General features: G+C 36.8%; 1 protein-coding gene across 1 annotated transcript in view; it reads right to left on the bottom strand.

Moving 5' to 3' along the window:
• Positions 1–18,335, bottom strand: part of Taz (tafazzin, phospholipid-lysophospholipid transacylase) — a 59,894-nt gene extending 41,559 nt beyond the window's left edge. Inside the window, exons 1-2 of the mRNA XM_083122777.1 lie at positions 18,284–18,335; positions 14,171–14,325 (exon numbers count right to left, since the gene is read on the bottom strand). Coding sequence (XP_082978903.1) covers positions 14,171–14,325; positions 18,284–18,300 — 172 coding nt within the window. The 5' untranslated portion in view covers positions 18,301–18,335. The remainder of the gene's footprint in view (positions 1–14,170; positions 14,326–18,283) is intronic.
• Positions 18,336–22,250: the final 3,915 nt, after the last annotated feature.

The following is a 22,250-nucleotide window of genomic DNA, read 5'->3' as shown; positions in this document are numbered from 1 at the left end:
ACGGTAAACTTCTTTACTGATTAATTCATACAGACTATGCAGTGTTCACACAATTATAAAGTCAAATGAAAATGCATTCTCACTCTTGATTTGCACACAATACACCAGCCACAGGTTTCTGGCTTCATTATACATTCTGGATTAAGGATATTCTGAAAGGTTGCCAGCTTGGTAATGTTAAGAATGTTCAAGCATTATTCATCTCTCAGTACCAAGTAGTCTATGAACACTTGTGATGAAAGTTAATAAATGAGCAGTTCGGGAGTAAAACTTGAGAACTCACAAAAATATAGAACTGAGAAAAACACAAGTAAAAGTTAATCCATTCCACTGTGGCTTATGTATTCCCCAGATGTTCCTGTGTGTTGTTGTCAATTACTGTCTACTAAATAGACCCTGTTCACTAATCTCAAGTTTGAATGGAGAGTGAGTTATCAAGTGAACTCCCGAGCTGCTCAAATATAACCTTTATCCATGACTTGCACTAATGTGTGTTTGTGCACATTTCACACTCCAATTATAGCTTTTGCTGCACAAAAGGCACATCTTTGGCATCACCTGGCAGCTACTGGTGTTCCTGCAATGAGCACATTTATCCTTGAGTAGGAACAAAATAAAGGAGTAAATATCTAGAACACATTTGGTACATCTGCTATATTTGCTAATACAGCTTTCAAAATATTTTTGTGTAAGCACACTGAAAGTAAAAATAGCTTCACTGTATTCTTATTATGAATGATTTTTTTGATTTTGATTTGTTTGTTTTTCTTTCTTTGATTTTTGTGCCACTTTTGGCTAATTTGCGAAGATGGAGATGAGTGATGACATGAAGAAATTGATGAATGGACACTTACAAACATCCACGCCCAGGCTGAAATTCGAACCCGGGACTCCTAGCACCATAAGCGTAATCTGCCAACCACTCTGCCACGGGGGCCGGCTTAATACGAATGATGAAATGTTTTGCATTCACTTCTATTTATCTTTCCTGCTCAACTTGAAATTGATTGATTGAAGCATTTGTCTGGTATTAGAGTGTCGTGGAGTGTCATTCTTTTGATTGTCTAGTGACTGGAATTTCTGCTAGAACACAGTAATAATTGGCGAGAGTTTGAAATACGCTTGTTACTAGTGAAGCTGGTGATGTGTCCTAATTTGCAAACTGTGTTTATTATTGAGAGTTTCATTACGTTATTATTATTTGGGAGTGTTCTGGTGGTTAATACTGCACTCAGAACAGGTTTTCTAGAAAAACATCGGTAGAAAGTGTGTCATTTCCCCACATAAGCCAGGAATGTTCCATGCTTTACATAGGGATGGTCATTCTCATAGATAAGCCCTAAATTGGGCGACAACTTCATGTGCATAAATCTACACAGTTATCCGTTGCCTGAAAAGCAAGAACAACTTGAAAAATCATCACAGAGAAGCCACTGTGGTACATAAAAAAGACATCTCAAGTGGATTGTAAAGATAAAGAATATGGCAACAAAGAACAGAGGAATGAGTTTTCACCAAATTGCAATTAGACTTCAAAACGAGGTAGGAGTTATCCTTAGCCATACTAGTGTAATGTCCCAACTAAAGGAACAGGGTGTTTCTTAAAAAGTTACATGTAAAAATCCCGAAATAACTGAAGCACATAAGAAAGCTAGACATGAAATTATCAGACGTTAAGGTTTATGGAATGGTATAGACTTGGAGCATGTGATATTTTCAGACTAAACACGATTTAACTTTCTAGGGAATGAGAGCTCATTGAGATCTTCAAAATTCTTGCATTTCAGAGAATCAAAAGTGTTGTGGCAGTGTTATGATATGGGTGTGAGCAGGATGCATATCTGTACAAGTACTGTTAACACTGATGAATATCTGAAAATCTTGAACTGGAAAGCTCTACAAACAGTACAAGATCACTCTCTTGGGCAAAATTTGCATTATTTTATTTTGGATGACAATGTGAGCTATCACTGTGGATAACTGATGAATAATGGTTCCCAGATATGAATATACAAAGACATTAGTAGCCACCTAACTCTATAGACATGAACCCCACAGAGAACTTATGGGCTATTATGTGCAAAAGACTAGATAACCAGACCTACAAGCCAAAACATGAACTCATGGAAGCAATTGTATATGCTTGGTTTAATGAAATTGACGCCACATATTGTCAAAATCACATTCGTAGCACGTGTCGAAGGTTGGAACCACTTAGGTAGACCAGGGATGGCTACAGTTGGTATTCATCCGTGTATTTACGTACTATAATCACAAATTGACATATTGTAGAACCTTCGATCAGTTTATATACTTGCAAAATTGTTTTGTAATGTACGTTCCACAAGCATTATTTACTTTAATTTTGTTCTCAATTTTACAAGGTGCTCCATACACTTAACCATGGCTTAAATAATAAATATACAGTTAAACTTCGTTAATCCAGACAGGCAAAAGACAAAAAAAAGCAGAATGTAAGGTTGTAAATGTCAACAAGAGAACTTCACAAAGAAAAAGTAGTCAACCACTGATGAAATTCTGTTTCCCGCAGACTTTGTACTGTACCTAAGCCCTTTAAATACACCATAATAAACGTGTTTTGTTGCTATAAATGGAGTTTTAATGCACTTTCTACTGCTCTTTTAGGTTATTTCAGTTAATCCGGACTTTTGTTAAACTGGTCAACTTATCCCCTCCCCCATTAGTCTGGATTACCGAGGTTTTACTGTATATTGAAGAGATATAGTATGTTATTTAACAGTTAGGAAAATAAATCATCAGGTCAATAAAACAGCTGAAAATGCAAGGATGAAATGCCAAAAAAAATAAAAATAACGAAGTGAAGCTATTTTTCCTTTAGTGAGTGTAGTTGCAACTTGGCCTTGGCTCGGACTGTCTGGAACATATGACTTAGCTGAAAAGATTTTCCAATTTGCCTTGGAATAAGCGTGCATACATGCATACATACACACAGTGTGATATTTTTTTCTGGCAGTATCCAGCTGTATTTTGTTATTGCTGAGAAAAAAATCTTAAAATAATTTGTTAGGCAAAGAATATGAATCGGATACACTAGGTTCTAGCAATTTTATAGTGGGATTCAAAAACATATACAGGGCCAAAGTAGTAGAACTTGTAAAAGCAATTAAATATGCATCACAAATAAGATATTTATTATTATTAATTATTATTAAAGTAGGGTTACAATTAAGCTTTCAATTTCCTTTACATTGATTCTGTAAATGCAAAAATAGCTTTTTGCCCCACATGAATTAATATACAGTTATGCTATTTGTTTATAAGTATACAAAAATGTAATATTATAAATTTATATAATTGAAAAAATATAAGAAATAGAATAAAATAAACATTTTTGCAGCTGTGTTATATGAAGGAGGCAATGAGGTAGATGAGGCATGGTGTCAGTATTCATAGATTGATGTCCTAATCTGTCAATTAAATTTGGCAAAATTTCTCTCCTTTCTGCAATTTACAGGCAGTTGATTGATTCCATGCTTTACTTGCCAGAGATGACAGGGATTTTGATCCGTATCTTGCCTTGTTACATTTTGGTACTCAGATACTGTTGGTGTTATTTGATCGCAGATTGGAATAATGTATGTTACTAGATATCATTACTGTGTCCTTTAATAAGTGGTGGTGGGTGTTAATTGCCTGGTGAATTTTTAGTAGAAATACATATTTTTGCCTGGATTCCAGTGTGGGTAATTGGAGCTCTTCTCTGCCTGCACGTGAGGTTGTGTGCACCTTATTTTTTTATGCTACGAATAGCCCAATTTTGCATTTTCTCTAGTTTTGTGGTGTTATTTCTATTAATCCCATAAAGTACAGAGGAAGAGTATTCAAGTAACGGCCTAATAAATGCTTTGTAGAATGCTAATTTGTGAGCAAGGTGTACAAATTTGCAGACAAATTGAAACTGCTTGATTCTAGGTGCTGCACATGCACACATTTTTTTCACACGTGAAAAGGATAAATTCTTCTCTTATTTTAGAGATTCGCATGGTTTTATATTGGAAATACCTATTTTATTGTTGTTAATTAGTATATTGTTATTGTTTTCACTGGATAGTATTAATGTTTTTTCTCAATATTTGCAATTATTTTTTCTAATTTGCTTGATGCGCAGTACAGGAGACAGTCATCTGTTTACAAATATAATTCAAAATTAAATTTCCTGTCTGCAATGAGATTCACAAACATGTTAAACAGTTTAGGACCTAGAATATATCCCTGTGGTACACCGAGAAATAAATTTAAACTGTTTGACATCGAGTTGCCTACTTTTGTATCTATATTTCTATTGCATAAATAACTTTCGATCCAGTTGCATGCAGCGGAAGAGAAATTGAATTGCTCATGTAATTTCTGTATCATTAAATTTGGTTGAACACTGTTGAATGCTTTACTGATGTCTAGAGAAATAATGCCTATGTATTGCTTTCCTTTATGATCTAATATACTTCGCCAGTAATGCAACAATTCATGCACGAGTAATTAACATTTTAACATTTCTAATCATGGAATAATACAATGAAAATGTGAATGCATTTGCATATGGCTGTGGATGTATGGAGGGGATCAGATTTGGGGAATTGCTATCATAATATTGGAGGATTTCCACGAAAGAGACTGAAATGATTGTAATGCAAGAATGCAGCTCCCATCTTTATGAGAGGTACAAGACAGTATATTAAACAATATTTCGCGACTGAGCCACATTATCACGGAGATGAGGCACAGACTATTGAAGAAGGTGTCAAGGTGATTTAATTCAGTAATTTTCTTAAAGAAATCAATCCACTTTTAGGAATAACCGACAAACTATTCAATGTTTTATAGATAGTAGTTAAAGCATTGTTAACTTGATGTAGGGTGTGCATAGATCAGTTGGAAAATAGCAGAGAAACATGCTTTCAAATAAAACAATGTCAGTATTGAAATATATTTATATGGATTGATTCTTTTAGCTCTCATAAGGGGGTTGTATCATGATAATTACAATTCCACTATACCTGCATTGGATATGCCACTTTTTCAAAAAATATTTTAATTTAATTTGTTCAGCTATCTCAGAGTAGCTTCCATGTCAAGAATAAGCTCCTTTATAGTAAAAATTCAATTTTCAACCACCACACTTCCAATGCCCATTCAAATAACTTTTGACTCTTTATTACGAAATGGTGGTCAGTAGCAGGATTACTATGTAACCAGGGGCAGTCCTAGACAGTGTGGGGCGTGAGGCATACAATATACGCAGAGCCCATATCCAGTTTTTGTTTGTTTTTCTTTTGCCTGGTTTCAATGGCGAAATGTTTGACAAAATGTTCATGATTTTGATTCATCACTCAGCAGGTGGGAGTGAGGCCGGTAGTCGGTACGTAGGCCCTGGTCCTCAGGGTCTGTTGCACCATGGTGATATAATCCATATTTTTATGTGACGTCACAACTTTAAAATATGTCACTAATATATTTGTTTTGAGCAAAGTTGTAATGTATGTCTTGTGTTTAATATTTATTGTATTTTATGCTCTATTATGAGTAGTTTAATGTATCTTTAGATTTGCGAGAGTGCACTATGTGAATTTGTATTTCTAAACATGTACAGATGTCAGTTTTGTTGATAGCATCATTTTGTAGCTAGTGAGTGATTCATCTGTACTTGAATCTGTGTTCTCGAAAATAGTATAAAAGCAAGGATATCGCGTAAGAAATAACACACATTCGCCATGGATCGTCGAGGATTTTAAAATTAAAAAGAACTCCTCGATGTTGTGCATACATCTTGGTATGGTAGTTTGGGGTGCAAGCTAAGCCTTTGTGACCATAGGTATGCTGATGGTCATGCATTGATGCAATGTACAATACTGCAACCATTCTACGTTAAGAAATAAAGCTAGCCTAAGGATTAATTTGTGATAAACGTCTAAAGAGCAAAAATTGGCGGTACTAATTTACTATTCCCCGGACAGATTTCTTCAATTTTACAGAAGAAACTACTTACGGTGTTTTTTGTTGAAAATTAATTCTCCGACGGACAATAGCCTTTGGCGCGTACACCTTCATACATCATCATGTGTCGTGCTTGTGTTTTGTTGATGTTCATTGGGATGGAGTGTTTCAACCATCTGAGTTTCCAACCAAAAATAGAAACATGACGTGTCGTGGATGTGTGGTAAAATTCATACCGGGAGCCCCACAAACCATTGATGGATAACCCCACGAACCATTCACAGATAACCCCATGACATGCGAAGCCCCACAAACCATTGGCGGATAGCCCCACGAACCATTTCCAGCAAGGTTAGGTTAGGCAAGCATAGTTAAAATTTTGTTCGTAAAACAGAGTGAAGCCCCACAAACCATTGACGGATAGCCCACAAACCATTGACGGATAACCCCACGAACCATTTCCGGCAAGGTTAGGCAAGCATAGTTAAAATTTTGTTCGTAAAACAACGTGAAGCTCTACAAACCATTCATGGATAGCCCCATGTAAAACAATGCGAAAAAAAATTACATTACATCAGCTTTGTTCACAGGTATTTCTTAGGTTCCGAAGGTTGAAAAACTGCGTAACGAATGAAAATCGACAAAACACAAGCACGACGCGTGATTATCTAGGAAGGTGTATGTGCCATACTGTGTGATACTCGTAATGTGAAAAATTGACATTACTTTCATGAAAAAAACGTTAATACACTTTAAAGAATGTTCCGCGAAGCAGATAAGTAAGTACGAATGTCAAAAATTGACGAAACAAAGAAGTTACAGGTGTCCGGGGAATAGTAAATTTTTACCCACGCATTGAGTTTATGCATTTTAGTTGAGTCAACTCATCGTCAATGCAAAATCCTCACCTTCGTACTAAGCCTGTTTGCATTATAATCACAATAAATAAAGAATAAAACCTTTCATTATATCTACTGCAATAACGTGGTTTTATTCCTCTGTGCTGTGAATATTGTCTTTGCCTAACACTATCCCCGTACCTGAGAGGAGTCTGTGTACTTCGCCGAGTCTCATCGTTTACCGCTGAGTATTACTGAGTTATTAATAATAAGAATAATACAACGACATAGTAACAAATTTAATAATAGAAGCTTGAACATATCAATGGGTTATTATTATTATTACTTTCAGAGTAAAAATGTTTTGTTCAACTAACTATTATTTTCTGTTTGACAATTCTACAGAAGTAACTACTTTCACTTCTTTTCACTGCCAGTTTTTCAATATTAATTGCTTTTTATGAAGGAAATAACAAACTGGCATTCCTGTATGGAAATTTCATTCTGTTACCACGCTGACGAAACGTTAAGCACAAACCATAATGAACCACGCATGTGTACCGAAAGGTACTATACAAAGGTAGAACTTTGAATAATATATTTCATTATTTGTTTTAAAATGTATGGGAGTATTTGTTTTCCACTTAACTTTCAACCTTGTGTCACATTCATTTCATTTCATTTATTAGCCCATCACAGGACCGAAATCCCATTTATGTTGAACATAATATACAAAAAGGTTATGTTCATAATACACACAAATGTTAACAATAATGCTCATGTTAATACATAATAATAAAATAATGTTAAAATTTATGATAGTGTAACAACATATTATAAGTACAGTTAAAAGTTCTCCCCTGTGCATAGCACCACGCCATGAAGGCGTATAGGGGGTGTGGGGGTAACGCCCCACACTTTCTTGATCCGGTCGTGATTGGGGGTGATGTGATCAGCATCACACCCCTGACCGCCTTTACCCCCCAGGGTTTCCCCCAGGTACCCATTTTATTCGACGCTGGGTGGGCGCCGGGGCCGCTTCCAACGTTAGAAAAGTTCCCGGATTTGAACCGGCCGGGGATCGAACCCGGGACCTTGAGCATGGTACTCAGACGCGTTACCGACTGAGCCACCGCAGCCATATAAGTACAGTTAACACTAATTTACAGTCAAAACCAATAAAATATAAAGTTTTACAGAATTCTGTGCCTAATAACATTATATGAATTGAAAAATATGTCCAAATCATGCACTAGAAATAACTCATTAAACGATTCCTGAACTCTTACTATTGGAGAGTTTTCGTGTACATTTAAGTCAAGTGGTCCCAGGTTCGATCCCCAGTGGAGGCACATAGTGGTTCGGATCCCACTTTAAACTGTAGGTCCAGTTCTGATTAGCCTTACTGTGCACGAAGTGGACTTAACACCAACTCAATCAATCAATCGTGTACGTTTAACCTTGAGAATGGCATGTAAAAAGGTGTTCTGTTCCTAACTGTAAAAGGTGTTAACAGCTCAGAATATAGCAAATCTTGTTAATATCATAAAATATTAGATCATTAAAAACTCCTCTGTCTTTTCAAGGCATTAAGACTAAAATGGCTATATAAAGTTACAAAATTTATATTATGATATTCAATATTGCTTTTAAAACACAACCATTTCACCATTTGCACTTGTACCTTTTCCACTGCATCCTCCCAAGTCCTATGTTGAGGATTCCAGATTGAACTACAATATTCTAACATCGGGCAAATTAGTGTGATGTATATTCTGCTTACTGTTAAGACTGAAAAGTTATGCAAAAAGTTTCTCCTGATAAAAATTACAAGGGTACTATTATCGTATGAGGGAAACACCTACGAATCATATATTTCGGACTTCTTTACATTGCTAACGTAATATTTTGGAATGCGGAACATTTCTTAAGGTGAACTAATGCATTTCTCACTAAGAAAATGTCTATTTCTTCTATTTACGAGTACTTACTGTTACTTGTTGTTTCGAATCTGTAACATATTATGGCCGTGATAGCATACTGGTTTAGGGAGCATTCTGAGAGTGTTTTGTCGATTTATGCAGTGTTGCAACCTCGTTCACCGGAAAATATATACTTTCGTGCCCGGATTTGAAATTATGCTAATACGTCGCAAACCATTAGGGTTAGCCTCACAAACCATTGACGTTAGCCCCACAAACCATTGACGTTAGCCCCACAAACCATTGACGTTAGCCCCAAAAACCATTTTCCGTAAGGTTAGGTTAGGCAAGCATAGTTAAAAAAAAAAAATGAAAAATACTAGACACGTCATGTTCTAGTGAAAACACGGCGAGGCTGAAACACTGGCTATGGGGTTGCATCATCTTAACACACGGAACATTGCACTCTCGTGCAGAAAGCAAATGGCGGGAGCAGAAACAGCGTGTCGGACAGAGATTTTCGCAGAAAACAACACACATTCACATTAAAATGGATCAAATCTACATTCAGGAACTTCCACAACTCTAAAGAAAATTATTTCCGTAAGTACTTTCTCCTGTAAATTTGAAGGAATCAATTTCCCTCATATGATAATGTTACCGCTACAAGTATCAGACTTCTCTTTATGATCGTTTCAATAATAACAATTGGATGTTAAGTCAGATGTAAAAGTAATGCCTAAAGCTAATACATTGCTTGTTCATTGAACTATTTTATTGTTTATTTTGTAGGCGTAAGAAACAACTCTTTTCTTATTACTAAAAGAATTATTCAAATCGTCTTGCACCTCTATGCAGTTGTCTACTAACCTAATCTGGTACAACTTTATGACATCTGCGTACCTTAGCTTTTTGTATTTTGGAGGCACATCACAAATAATAAGAACAAGCACAGGCCTAATTTGGAACCTTGGGGCACTCCAGATGACACCTCCCTTTCATAAGATGAAAAACCGGTCAATACAACAGTTTGTGTGCAGTTTGATATATAACAAGTTAACAGTTCTAATAGCTGCCCCAATACCCCCACTGAACGTAATCTTTGTGTAAGAATTATGTTATTTAGCTTGTCAAATGCTTTGCTCATATCTGTGTAAATAACAATAATTTGTTGTCTGGTATTAAAGCTATTAACAATATCCTGTGTTATTACAGCTAAGTTTGTAACCGTTGATCACCTGCCTACGAAGCCATGCTGTTGGGTTACAATTGCATCCCTCGGATGCCATTTAAGGTGGTCGCATATGGGAAAAAAAAAAGAAGTAAAGTGGTGGCCTGTGCTTAGCACCACGCCATGAAGATGTATAGGGGGTGTGGGGATAACCCTCACACTAACTTGATATGGTTGTGAGTGGGAGTGATGTGATCAGCATCACACCCCTGACCGCCTTTAGCCCCCAGGGGTTCCCCCAGGTACCCATGTCATTCGACGCTGGGTGGGTGCCGTGGATAGAACCCGGAACCTTTAGCATGGTAGTCCGATGCGTTACCGACTGAGCCACCGCGGCATATAAACAATTCCAATATCTTTGAAAAAATATCATCTCATTATGAATACATAAAGTTATAACATGGTTTTATGTTGTGTCCCTAAAATTAAATTTGCATAATCCTATTCTTGTAAAATATTTATATTATTGTGTACAATATAATTTTGTGCTTAATTGTTGCTTTCATTTTGCAATACAGTTTCGTGTACACTCAATCTGTGAGTCACTGCATGGGGCATTCCAGCGTTCCAGTAAAGTTCTAGACATGAGATTGGATTAAAATATCCATAATGAACGGATTCCTAGAAATATGAAGTAATTTGTGTCTGCTAACAAATGAAAAAACTTCTGCATAAAAATCATTTTAACAAAAATGTGTTTCATGTGTGACACTTTAAAAATGTAGCACAGTTTAATGAATTTCATTTGTCTGTGAAGCATTCAGGGTACACATGCATGTAAGTTTTCTGGCACCGTGGTCACATTTCAAAATTTTCGTCAAAATAAAAGTTTCTTCTAAGAAAAGGGTGTTTCATAATAGCGCATCTAAGTGTTACGAAACTTACGTTTTTGTAATATTAAAATCCCTTGCATACGTAATGTCAACACAGTTTTTGAGGGCTTCCCTCATGGATTCATGTCACAGGCACATTTTCTTTTTCTTCTTATGATTGACTTCTGGAATGGGATTCAGTGCCTGGCCTTGGGATAAAGAGGTAAGTTACCTTCTGAGGTTTAATTTTTTTGGTAAAAGTAGTGTTCGGCAGGTTGCTCCGCCCAGTCCCTAACATGCCTTCCAAAGTGACTGTAGCCAGGTAGCCAGAGCAGAGCAAAGCGAAGAGGGACTGCGGTAGGTTAATTATCCCAGGGGCGGATCCCGGAATAGGCGGGAAATTTGGAGCCAGCAATTTTTATGAAATTTCTTGGGTATAGCCCTGAAAAACCAACTTTTACATATATCCATCGGTACGGGTGCAACGAAACTAACATGGCCACAAGTAGAGTACGGGTGCTACGAAACTAACATGGCCAGAAGTACAGATCCACCTCGCAATTTCAAATGACTGTACAGTCGTAAATACTTGTTTCCGCGCTCCAATATTTTGTTCTTCAGAATTTGCGACACACAATCTTCATTTAAAATAATAATCATCATCCTTGCAAAATCGAGGGTGTAGGATGTGACCACTGACTCATTTTTCTCCCTGAAATGTCCAAATTATATGCATTTGCAAACATTGAAACTTCAATGCAATTAAAAAAACAATAATAAATTTCAGATTGATTCATTTTGTGGTAACACTTCCGTTTAGTCAAAACGAATTTCTTCATTTTTACAGAAGAAACTACTTATGCAAATCACTTTCTGTGGGATTGTTGAAGTTCAAGAATGTATTTTGCGTCATTGTTTCATCTTTTTTAGTGATAATTCATGTTTTTATGTATAAAAATATTGCAATTGCCATTGCTTCCATGCATGAACCGGATGTTCCGTGTGCATGATGACGTAACCCCCTGTCACTGTTTCCAACCAACCTGTGTTTTTTTCAAGATGATGACGTGACCCCAAATTTTAGCTATGCTTGCCTTAACTAACCTTCCCGTGAATGGTTTGTGGGGCTACCTGGAAAAAAATAGAAAATTAATAACATGGAAGTAGGCATTTTCTTCCCGTGAATGGTTTGTGAGGCTACCCGGGAAAAAATAGAAAATTAATAACACGAAAGTAGGCATTTTTTGGTTTAGAAGGTTGAAAACATCACTCGACAAAACACAAGCACGATGCGCGATGATCCAGAATGCTAGCGCCATATTGTGCCTCACACAAGCGAAGAAAACGAACAACAATAATTACTCGTAATATGAAAAATTGAAATTATTTTCGTGAGAAATTCATAATTACACCTTATAGAATATTCCGCAATGCAGAATAAGTAAGTAGAAATCTTCAAAAGGATGATATTACTGAGTTATAGGTGTTTTGACTAAACAGAAACAGAAGTAGTACCCATTTTGTTATTTGAATAGAGTAGGTCCACAGTTCCAAATATTTAATGATTTTTCACAAGTTTTACAGGACTACAAGCTTTAGCATACTGGAAACAACTGTGGGAGTAAGCTCGAAGCTTCGAGAAACTAATTAGCTAAGTTAAAAGCTTCCCTAAGTATAATTTTCCAGAGAAATTATGATTTGAAATGAAGCTTATGCAAGCAGCTTCCTGGTTTTCGAACAACTCAGACACAAGGTTTCGCATAATTTTGATGAGAGGTTCAAAGGGATTTCATGTGACCAGATATTAGGTGATCAGGTGTTTAAAGCATTTAGGGACGCTATTTTAATATTAAGCCCTAAACCTGACCCATTTAAGGTAACAATGGAATAATTTATCGGCAAAATACCTTTCAAACCTCACGCACGTGAAGTAGATGGCAGCAGCAGTCCAGGTAACAGTATGGTATAGTGAAAATACATTTCTTCAAATTTACAGGACAAACTACTTACGGAACTGAGTTTCTGTAGACTTTTGGAAGCTCGTGGAAGTGTTTTCTCCCTTCGTTCAACTTATTCGACCGATAAATCATGTATTTTTCGACATTAATGTATCTCCGATGCACGATAGCTCTTGCCACCATTACAGTCGACTACGTGAATCAAATGTTCCATGCATTCGATTATGTAACCCCCTGTTAGTGTAGGAACCACACGGTAGTTTTACAAGATGACGTGGGAGCATTTTTTTCCCCCAAATTAATTTTCTAGGTTTGCCTAATCTAACTGAACCTAACCAAACCTTCCGTGAATGGTTTGTGGATCAATTTTCGCTTAAAAACCTTCTTTGAATAGTTTGTGCGGCATTTTTCGATTAATAAGTTTGGAAACACTGCATATCAACTGACGATGGACAACGTGAGTCAAGATTTGCCCGCCATATTGTGTGTAACGAAAGCGAATTAGCAATGAACAATAAATACTTGTAATGTGAAAAATTATGCTTTTTCAGTGAAAAAAGCATAATCTCACGTTCAAAAATGTTCTGCTATGCATAACAAGTAAGTACAAATGTAAATAATTAGGAAATAAACGAGTGAAATGTGTTTTCACTATACCATACTGTTACCGCAGTCCATATCAAAGATGACAGTAAAGGAATCTTGCAAACAAAGAACCCTATAGGATTATAGGGAAGGGAAAATATTTTTTCCACAAAACATGCAGTAAGTAATCACTAAGTCCCTGAAATATGTGTTAAACAGGCATAATTAGAAATCGAACCATGTAAAAAATGCCTGTGGGCCATGAAAAATTCGGAATTAAACAATCGGAACTTCGGCCCCAAAAAAAATATAGAATCCAACAATGCTAATTCGAAGTTAAGCCCATTTATCATTACAAGGTCAAGAAATCAAAGCAGATTCAATGATGTCTAACAAAATTAATTGTTGTCTTCCCAACAGTGAAGTGGTGTAGTAAGTATCTAGGTAATGATATAATCATTCTTATATGTTCCTATATAATGCTCCTGGGCATTTACTATAATGTATAGTGTGTTTATTGTTGAGAATTTTTCACTTCCGCTTTCAAGGTAAAAATAAGAACTTTTTTCACATATTTTGATGCATATATTTTAATCAAACTTGAATGCGTAACTCTTCGTAATACATCTATATTTAGATTAAGTTCAGACACTAATTGCAAGAGCAAGAGCAAGAGATACATTGTACACTGCATAAAAATATTCATGTGCTTTTGATACTTATGTGGATGACCTCCAGCACAAATTCACCAAGACACTAACATGTACTCAATTTACACACTTTAAGTTTCTATAAACATAAAGTTGAATTTTTACTCTCTATTACTTATGTTTTATACAGGCCTACTTACCCATCAAAACCTTACTAAACAATCCTACGGAAGCTATACTGATAGAACTCGCTAGCTGCCATAGTCGACTAGTTTGTGAAAGTTGAAATCTTGGAATAATCCAGTCAATATCATACATCCTAATCCTGATTGAACCTCTGGTCTTGACAAATTTCCTAGAAAACAAGATTTGCAATCTTGCAGTAATTAGTTACACTACTATCACGGTCAATGGCTTTTCACAACACAAAACAAGTGAACATCGTTCCGCTAGATCATCTCAAAACAAAGTAGATGGCGCACTGGCGCAGTTTTCTCCTTGTAGCGATTCGTTCTGCGGAACAGGAAATCACACTTCTTCTTAGCCAAGGTTATGTATAACCAATTACATCAGCTCTGAGGTTGCTATTTTATCTGCAGCCTGCAGGTCTTTTTTTAGGATAGAGGGGAGGGAGGGGGTACTTGCCGAAAAGCCAATTAAGTCTGCTTGGCAAGAAGTGAAAATATTAAAATAAGCAGACGATACAATCTGTAGCACAGAGTAGCCAGGTGTACATTAGGATGGATAAACCAAAGGCCACCCTGTCGGTCTGTCTTACATGCTTCCTCGTTTTGTGAGGGAAAACATGGGTGCAATGCACTGTGTTGAGGACGTATCAAACCGACGTACACTCAGTGGGAGGAGCGTGAGAAATCCAGAAATTTAGGAACCGAGATCGGGTGATTAAAACAGTCCCGTCTCTACACTACTTCAGGAAATCCCAGCCGGAAGGCATTCGGTGCGGAGATGTATTCACAGACAAATTATCATCATTTTATAAAAAGCCTAGCAGTCGATTCGTGCTATTAGGCTATCGATTTACTGCGTAATGTTACGAAAATCGAAGGTCAATTATCTATGCTCAACAGTTACTAAATTGTTTTGAATTCGTTCTTGAAAAAGCGAAGAGATTACGAGAGCGCTCAATATAAGCCAGTTTTCTGGGAGATGAAAAATTATAAAAGGTATGACCAGGGGTGATGTCAGACTTTCTCGTGTGGATGGCGCACTCTATAGCTGTGAAATGTTGTGGTGATCTTGTGCAGCTTGAAACAAAAATGTATTTTGATATTCACATTGATATTACGAGATCCAAGCAAGGAAGGTCCCCATCATGTCCATCCTCATTAGCTGTACACTTTCATTTTATTTGTACCACGAACTATTTTATTACATTTTGGCAGGACCGTCCTGATTTCCTTTGCGCTGGCCCTGCAGAGGTCTGCTAATGGCTTGTCTTGCTGAATATTTTTGTTAGTCCAATTCAGCGTCTGAGATATAACAAATCCTTTTCATTGTCTGTCAGTGATATAGCAACCAGAATTTGTTTAGTGGTGTATTGAAAAATATAAGAAGTTGCCGGTACCATTTCTCAACACTGATGTTCATCCTCAGTTCTGAGTCATTCTCGTCTAAATGGCAGTTTATTTTCCACCCATGTACAGTTTGTAGAATTGTATACACGAAGGCTGGTCAACGTCGATGCGTTTATATTAACTTTCGCTCTGTGGATGCACCTATCACAATTTTGTTATTGTGATAACAGACGAGTGTGATTCATGAGCAGACATCCTCTTGATCCCTTACTAATAAGCTTTCGATGTGGCAAGGGAAGTACCTTCGATCATGAATAGTTCCTGCTGTACCTGTGAGACCCCTAAAGTGTAATTCCTCAACTAAACGCAGAGACGTAAAGTGTAAAATCATTATCACGAAAGAAGTAGCACTTCTCATTTTGCGGTAGCTTATCAAACCAGTATATGCCCACTGAAAACCACCGAAGCTGTAGGTTGATATTATCAGTCTTTGCATCTTCAAACAATAAAGCTTGCAGACGAGAGCGCATGCAACATGCCTTATATCCAAAGCGTATCGGTTTCCCACGCATGCGTTGCTTGGTCCCATTCACAATACCACTACATAACTTCATCACTCCACACAGGCTACGTTAAACCATGAAAATGTTCAAGCCACTTCGCAGTTAGCTCAAACCATAACGATGTCACCTTCGTAAATTTGTCATCGTTTAAAGTTTTGTGTTGTCACAGACGTGGATGTACTTAACGATGTGTTTCTAGGTATAGCATGCGAGTCTGCTTCCTTTATTGCAATTTGGACCCTGTTTCCCAATCATCTTTCGCCTTGGTACAGTAGGGTAACCGCTAGGAAGACAAATACCAACGAAGACTGAATTCATAAGATATCAATCAGATTGGGTTCTTTTTTATAATTTATAAGTCTATATCTATAGTCACGAATCAGAGCAAAAACTTCGTTGTCAGAGAATTACTCGAAGATTTCAACTGGACTTTTATCATTTTGCAACAAACTGGAAGTTTCTATTCTTTAGTGTATACAACATCAAAATTTATTATTCATGCATTCTCTTTGTACTTTGTCGCATTTTGCTTTCTTGTTAGCTGATGTTGATGCAGACCTTCAAATGTATCAACAGGAAAATAACTCTTAATGCAACCTCATTTTTTGCCTCTTCTTCATCCATCAATTGATTTCTAGATGAAGGACTCAAATTACAGTCATCTTTCTCTCTACTGTACTCTTCCGAAATAGTACCATCATGGGCTCGGGTACCCTTTTCTACACCCTCGATTTTTCGCACATTTCACATATTATCGTTACGAAAATTAGTTCTTCATAACATACGATGTTTCTAAATAGCGCGGAAAGTAATTTTTTAAGATCTACGTGCTATAAAACTTACGTTTTTCAATATTTACATTCCTTATGTAACGTCGAAACGGTTTTGCAGCGATTTGATCATGGCGAATCTTGGATTCATGTCACAGGCGCAGGTCTGAACATTTTCTTCTTCTTCTTATGCCTTATATCTGGATGAGTTCATGTGGTTTGACAGGTATGGAAAACAGCGACGAGACACGATGAGGAATATCATTCAACATATTGTTGAACGGTATCCTCAGCGTGTGTAAATACGTTATCTTGTGGAACATCGTGCACATTTCTTTTCGGCAACTGTAGGCCGTTTTCTGAATGACTTGTGGGCTGGGATAATTTGCGACTTCTTATTTTTATCATGGAACGACGGGGTAGGGCAATATTCTGTGGAAAAGGACAAAAAAGACGACTTATTGCATACGACTGACTGCACTTAACGACTTTCAGTTTCAACTTCCACCTGCAATGCCTGGCCTTGGGGAAAAGAGGTAAGTTAACTTCTCAGCTTTACTTTCAGCATTAAATTTGGCTAATTTTTGTTTCTTCATGAGTCAATGCGACAAAAGTGAGAAATAGGGCACCCAGAAATAGTGTTCGGGGCAGGTGACACCGGCTAATTTTTAATGCCTTGGTAAATGTGCGATAACGCCCGGAAACCTTTCACTCGTAGCCCCAAAAACCATCCACGGATAGCCCCACAAACCATTCACACAAGGTTAGGTTAGGCCTGTTAGGTTAGGTTCCATTAGCACTCAATTCACCCCTAAATTCATCGAAAAAAGGAAGCGCGGCGAACATAGTTAAAAATACGTCCGAACTTTTGCAAACGACAAAATCGCCACTTCAAACGGCCACGGATAGCCCCACAAACCATTCACACAAGGTTAGGTTAGGCCTGTTAGGTTAGGTTCCATTAGCACTCGATTCACCCCTAAATTCATCGAAAAAAGAAAGCGCGGCGAACATAGTTAAAAATACGTCCGAACTATTGCAAACGACAAAATCGCCACTTCAAACGGCTGTAGAGTCGTAAATACTTCTTTCCGCGCTCCAATGTTTTTTTATTCAGAAATAGGATCACATAACCTTCATAATGAAAGAAAAAAAAAATCAAAATTCGAGGGTGTAGAATAGGGTACCCGACCCCCATCATACAGGATAGATTCATATTCTTGTAAAATGTTTGCTATCTGGTTAACGAAAAGCCAAAATGTGTAATTAACCCTTTAAAGAATCATCATGGACCCATCGAAACTGTTTTTTAAATAACGGAACATTTTGAATTACTTCCATCAGTAATTGTAAATTGCAATTACATTTCACTCATGTTTTAAAACTATCGTAAGAACATGCCGAAGTTACTAAAATTAAATAAATAATGCAGAATTTATACTTACGCGTTCTTTGAAGCCATTATTTACGAAAATTTGCACACATTTAAAGTCACAATACGATCTCTTCACGCATGAACCAAGGATAATGTCTATGTAAGGATAGGAATCTTCATTAAGCTGAATCGAATGCAGAAAGCACTAGGCGGATATGGAAGTTGCTATACAACGTTTCCGACTGATACGGAAGTAACTAGTGCCATCAAACAGGTGGAAGAAAATTAACGGCCAAAATCATGGAAATTAATAGGACTTGCCCTGACAAATTGTCATGACTAGAGCTTAGCTCATAAAATAATAGCAGCGGAGGCGATCAGGAGGGGGCGAGGGGGCAGCTGCCCCCCCCCTTTGTGCCACTTGCTCCTGCACTATGCTAAACCTTATGTACCAAGGAAAGTAAACTGTCCAAGCCCCCCCCCCCCACTCAGTTTCGGAACCCATTCACCGCCACTGAAAAATAGTATATATTCCACTGATTTACAATATGAAGTGTCATATTTGTATTATATTTTGTGTAATACTACGTTATGTCGTGCATAGTCATGTTATGAAGTTAGTGCAAAGATTATACCAGGTAACAAAAAAGTAAAGTGTTCCCCTGTGCTTAGCACCATGCCATGAAGGCGTATAGGGGGTGTGGGGGTAACGCCCTACACTTTCTTGATCCGGTTGTGAGTGGGGGTGATATATACCAGGTACAGTCGTTTTTATATTAGGTCTACAGCCAGTAGCGTAGTGGAAGTATTACATTTCGGATGAGAGCATTTTTAATTGAGACTTCATTATTCACAATATTAAAAAGTGGATACCAATTATATGTCTTTTCATTTAGTGCCATTTTCATTTTCAGAAAAAAACCGTTAAAATGCAAGAAAATTGAGTAAATGAAAAATAATAATACCAATATATTTTTTTGTATATCTTACCTACACTGTGATCAATACTATTGATATAATAAGGCAGTATACACACTATGCTAGTTATGGAGATAATTTTGCAAGATGTTTTATGCGTTGTCAGCACGGTGCGAAATCATTAAATATTACCGGGAGGAAGATATTAATTAATTTACGCACACACACACACACACACATACATATAGTATAAATAATGATTTGAGGATTTCGCGGAAAGCGATGATTCAATATTATGAAAAGTAATGATAACCTTATATCCCAACGAATAAAATAAAAGTTCGAGCAACATAAAATAAAATCCTTTAATAATATCCTTTTACACTCTGCCAAAAAAAAAAACTATAAAAATGGTTAGCACAGGTAGGTTAATTGGCACTGGATCTATTTGAAACTGCAATCGAAACTGGAACATCTTGAGAGTGGCGGTGATACGGATCTATGGGGCTCCTGTGGAGCTGAATAAGGCGAGTTTCATAACTTTTTACTGTAGTTTGCAGTACGTTAAAATTTTTGAGGGATTTCTTTCCTGAATAGTCTTATGTTATAATACAATATAACAATATAAGGTGATATGGCCATGCTAAGGTGTGAGAATCCCGGCTAGGAGTTGCTGATCTCCAACCGGGCGCCTCCCCAGGTGGCGGATAGGGGGATGCTATATAGATATATATAGTACTGGCATAGCCAGGGCGGACCAAAATCAGCACTGCTGCCTTGCAGTAGCCAGGGGACTGGCAAAGGCTAGGGGAAGAACACCCCAACAGAAAATTACCTGGTCCTCCAGGTTGGGGGTTGGGCACAGGGCTAACAACCCGGCCCCATAAAACAAAAAATGGTTCAGAAACCAAACACTATGCCTCGGAAAGGAAGATATAAAGGAAATGAACCTGGCAAACTTTTAAAGGACTACGAGATAAGGATTGGAACATGGAATACTCAAACTATGCTACAAGCAGGAAAGATGATGGAAATGGCACAAGAAATGATGAAATATAAGATAGATGTAATGGCATTACAGGAGATAAGGTGGCAGGGAAGTGGAATTATAAGAAAACCAGAGTTTACCATTATATATAGTGGAACCAGAGAAAGAACTGGATTATTTGGAACTGGTTTTATGATTCAGAAAGAAACCAGAAAGAAAATATTGGAGATAGAAACAATAAATGAGAGAATCTGTAGATTGAGAATAAAAGGAAAGTTTAGAAATCTAACTCTGCTGTCAATACATGCACCAACTGAAGAGAAAGAAGATAGAGAAAAAGAGATATTTTATGAATTATTAGAAAGTACATATGAGAAAATATCCAAAAATGACCAGATCTTAATTATTGGTGATTTTAATGCTAAAATTGGGAAGGAGGAAGCCACATATAAGGCTAGCGGAGAACATACTCTCCACAACATAAGCAATGAAAACGGAGCATATCTAATACAATTTGCTTTAAGAAACAATTTGATAATAAGTAGCACCACTTTCCCTCATAAAAACATTCATTTAGGAACTTGGAAGATTCCAGGAACCCAAGAAGTAAACCAAATTGATCATGTTCTCACCAATAAAAGATATAAGTCATCGATAATGGATGTCAGGAGCATGAGAGGACCTAACATCGATTCGGATCACTACATGGTGCGAGCAAAAATAAGATTAAAAATTGTTAAAGTGGACAGAAGAAAACAAAGAATGTTAGGGAAAAGATGGGACACAGAGAAATTTAAAGATAGAGAGGTGCGTGAAACCTTTAGAGCCACCATTAATGAAAAAATTACTGAGCAAACAGAAGAGATAGAAGAGAGGAATAGGAATGAAGAATGGAAAAATATAAAATCAATAATACTAAAAACAGCTGAAGAGAAAATAGGAGAAAAGAAAAGAAAATATGGAAAACCATGGTTTGATGAAGAATGCGAAGAGGTCATCCAGAAGAAGAATGAAGCAAGAAATAAGAAGTTACAGAGAGAAACTAGAAGCAACTGTGCAAGATACACAGAATTAAGAAGAGCCGCTAAAAGAATATGTACCCAAAAGAAAAGACAATATTTAAAACAAAGATTAGTGGAAGTAGAGGAACTAGATAAAAAAATGAGAGAAGAAAATTCTATCAAGCCATGTTCAGTCTTACAAAAGAATATAAACCAGAAATTGAAGGATGTAAAGATAAAAATGGAGAAATGCTATATGAAGAAAGTCAGATCAGAAAACGGTGGGCAGAAAGTTTCAAAGAAAAACTGTCAAGAAGAGAAAATGGAATAGAAGCCGGAAATACAGAACGGGAAACAGAAGAAGAGGAAGAAGAAACAATAGAACCACCAACGTTAGATGAAGTAACAAAAGCAATCAGGAGATTAAAAACAATAAAGCACCAGGAAGTGATAATATGGTAGCCGAAATGATTAAACATGGAGGCGCACAACTATACCAGAAAATACACGAGCTGATTAGTAAAATATGGAGAAAGGAGGAACTACCGGACGAATGGAGACAAGGAACTATATGTGCCATTTATAAGAAAGGAGATAAATATAATTGTAGCAATTATAGAGGAATAACATTGTTAAATGTTGGATATAAAATATTCTCGAGCATATTAAATAAAAGGATACAGGAAATAATTGAACCCATCCTTGGAGAGTATCAAGCAGGATTCCGGGAAAATAAGAGCACTATAGACCAAATATTTGTAATTAGACAAATATTAGAGAAACATTATGAACATGGGAGCGAACTACATATGCTATTTGTAGATTTCAAACAGGCCTGTGATAGTGTACAAAGAGAAGAACTAATTAAAGCAATGGAAAGAATTGGTATACCCAAAAAATTAAGACAACTTGTACAGATGACTGATGGATACTTCAGCAAGAGTAAAAGTAAAAGGACAACTCAGTGAAGAGTTTACATTTGACAAAGGTGTAAAACAAGGGGACGGATTGTCGACTACACTATTTAATATAGCATTGAATGATGCTATAAAACTGATTGACCAAAGAGGTACCATCTTTAATAAAAGCTCACAAATCTGCGCTTATGCAGATGATATAGCAATCATTGC

Source organism: Lepisma saccharinum, chromosome 5, assembly GCF_977018435.1.
Source record: "Lepisma saccharinum chromosome 5, izLepSacc3.1, whole genome shotgun sequence".
Lineage (NCBI taxonomy): Eukaryota > Metazoa > Arthropoda > Insecta > Zygentoma > Lepismatidae > Lepisma > Lepisma saccharinum.
This window is presented reverse-complemented; position numbering and strand designations above follow the sequence as displayed.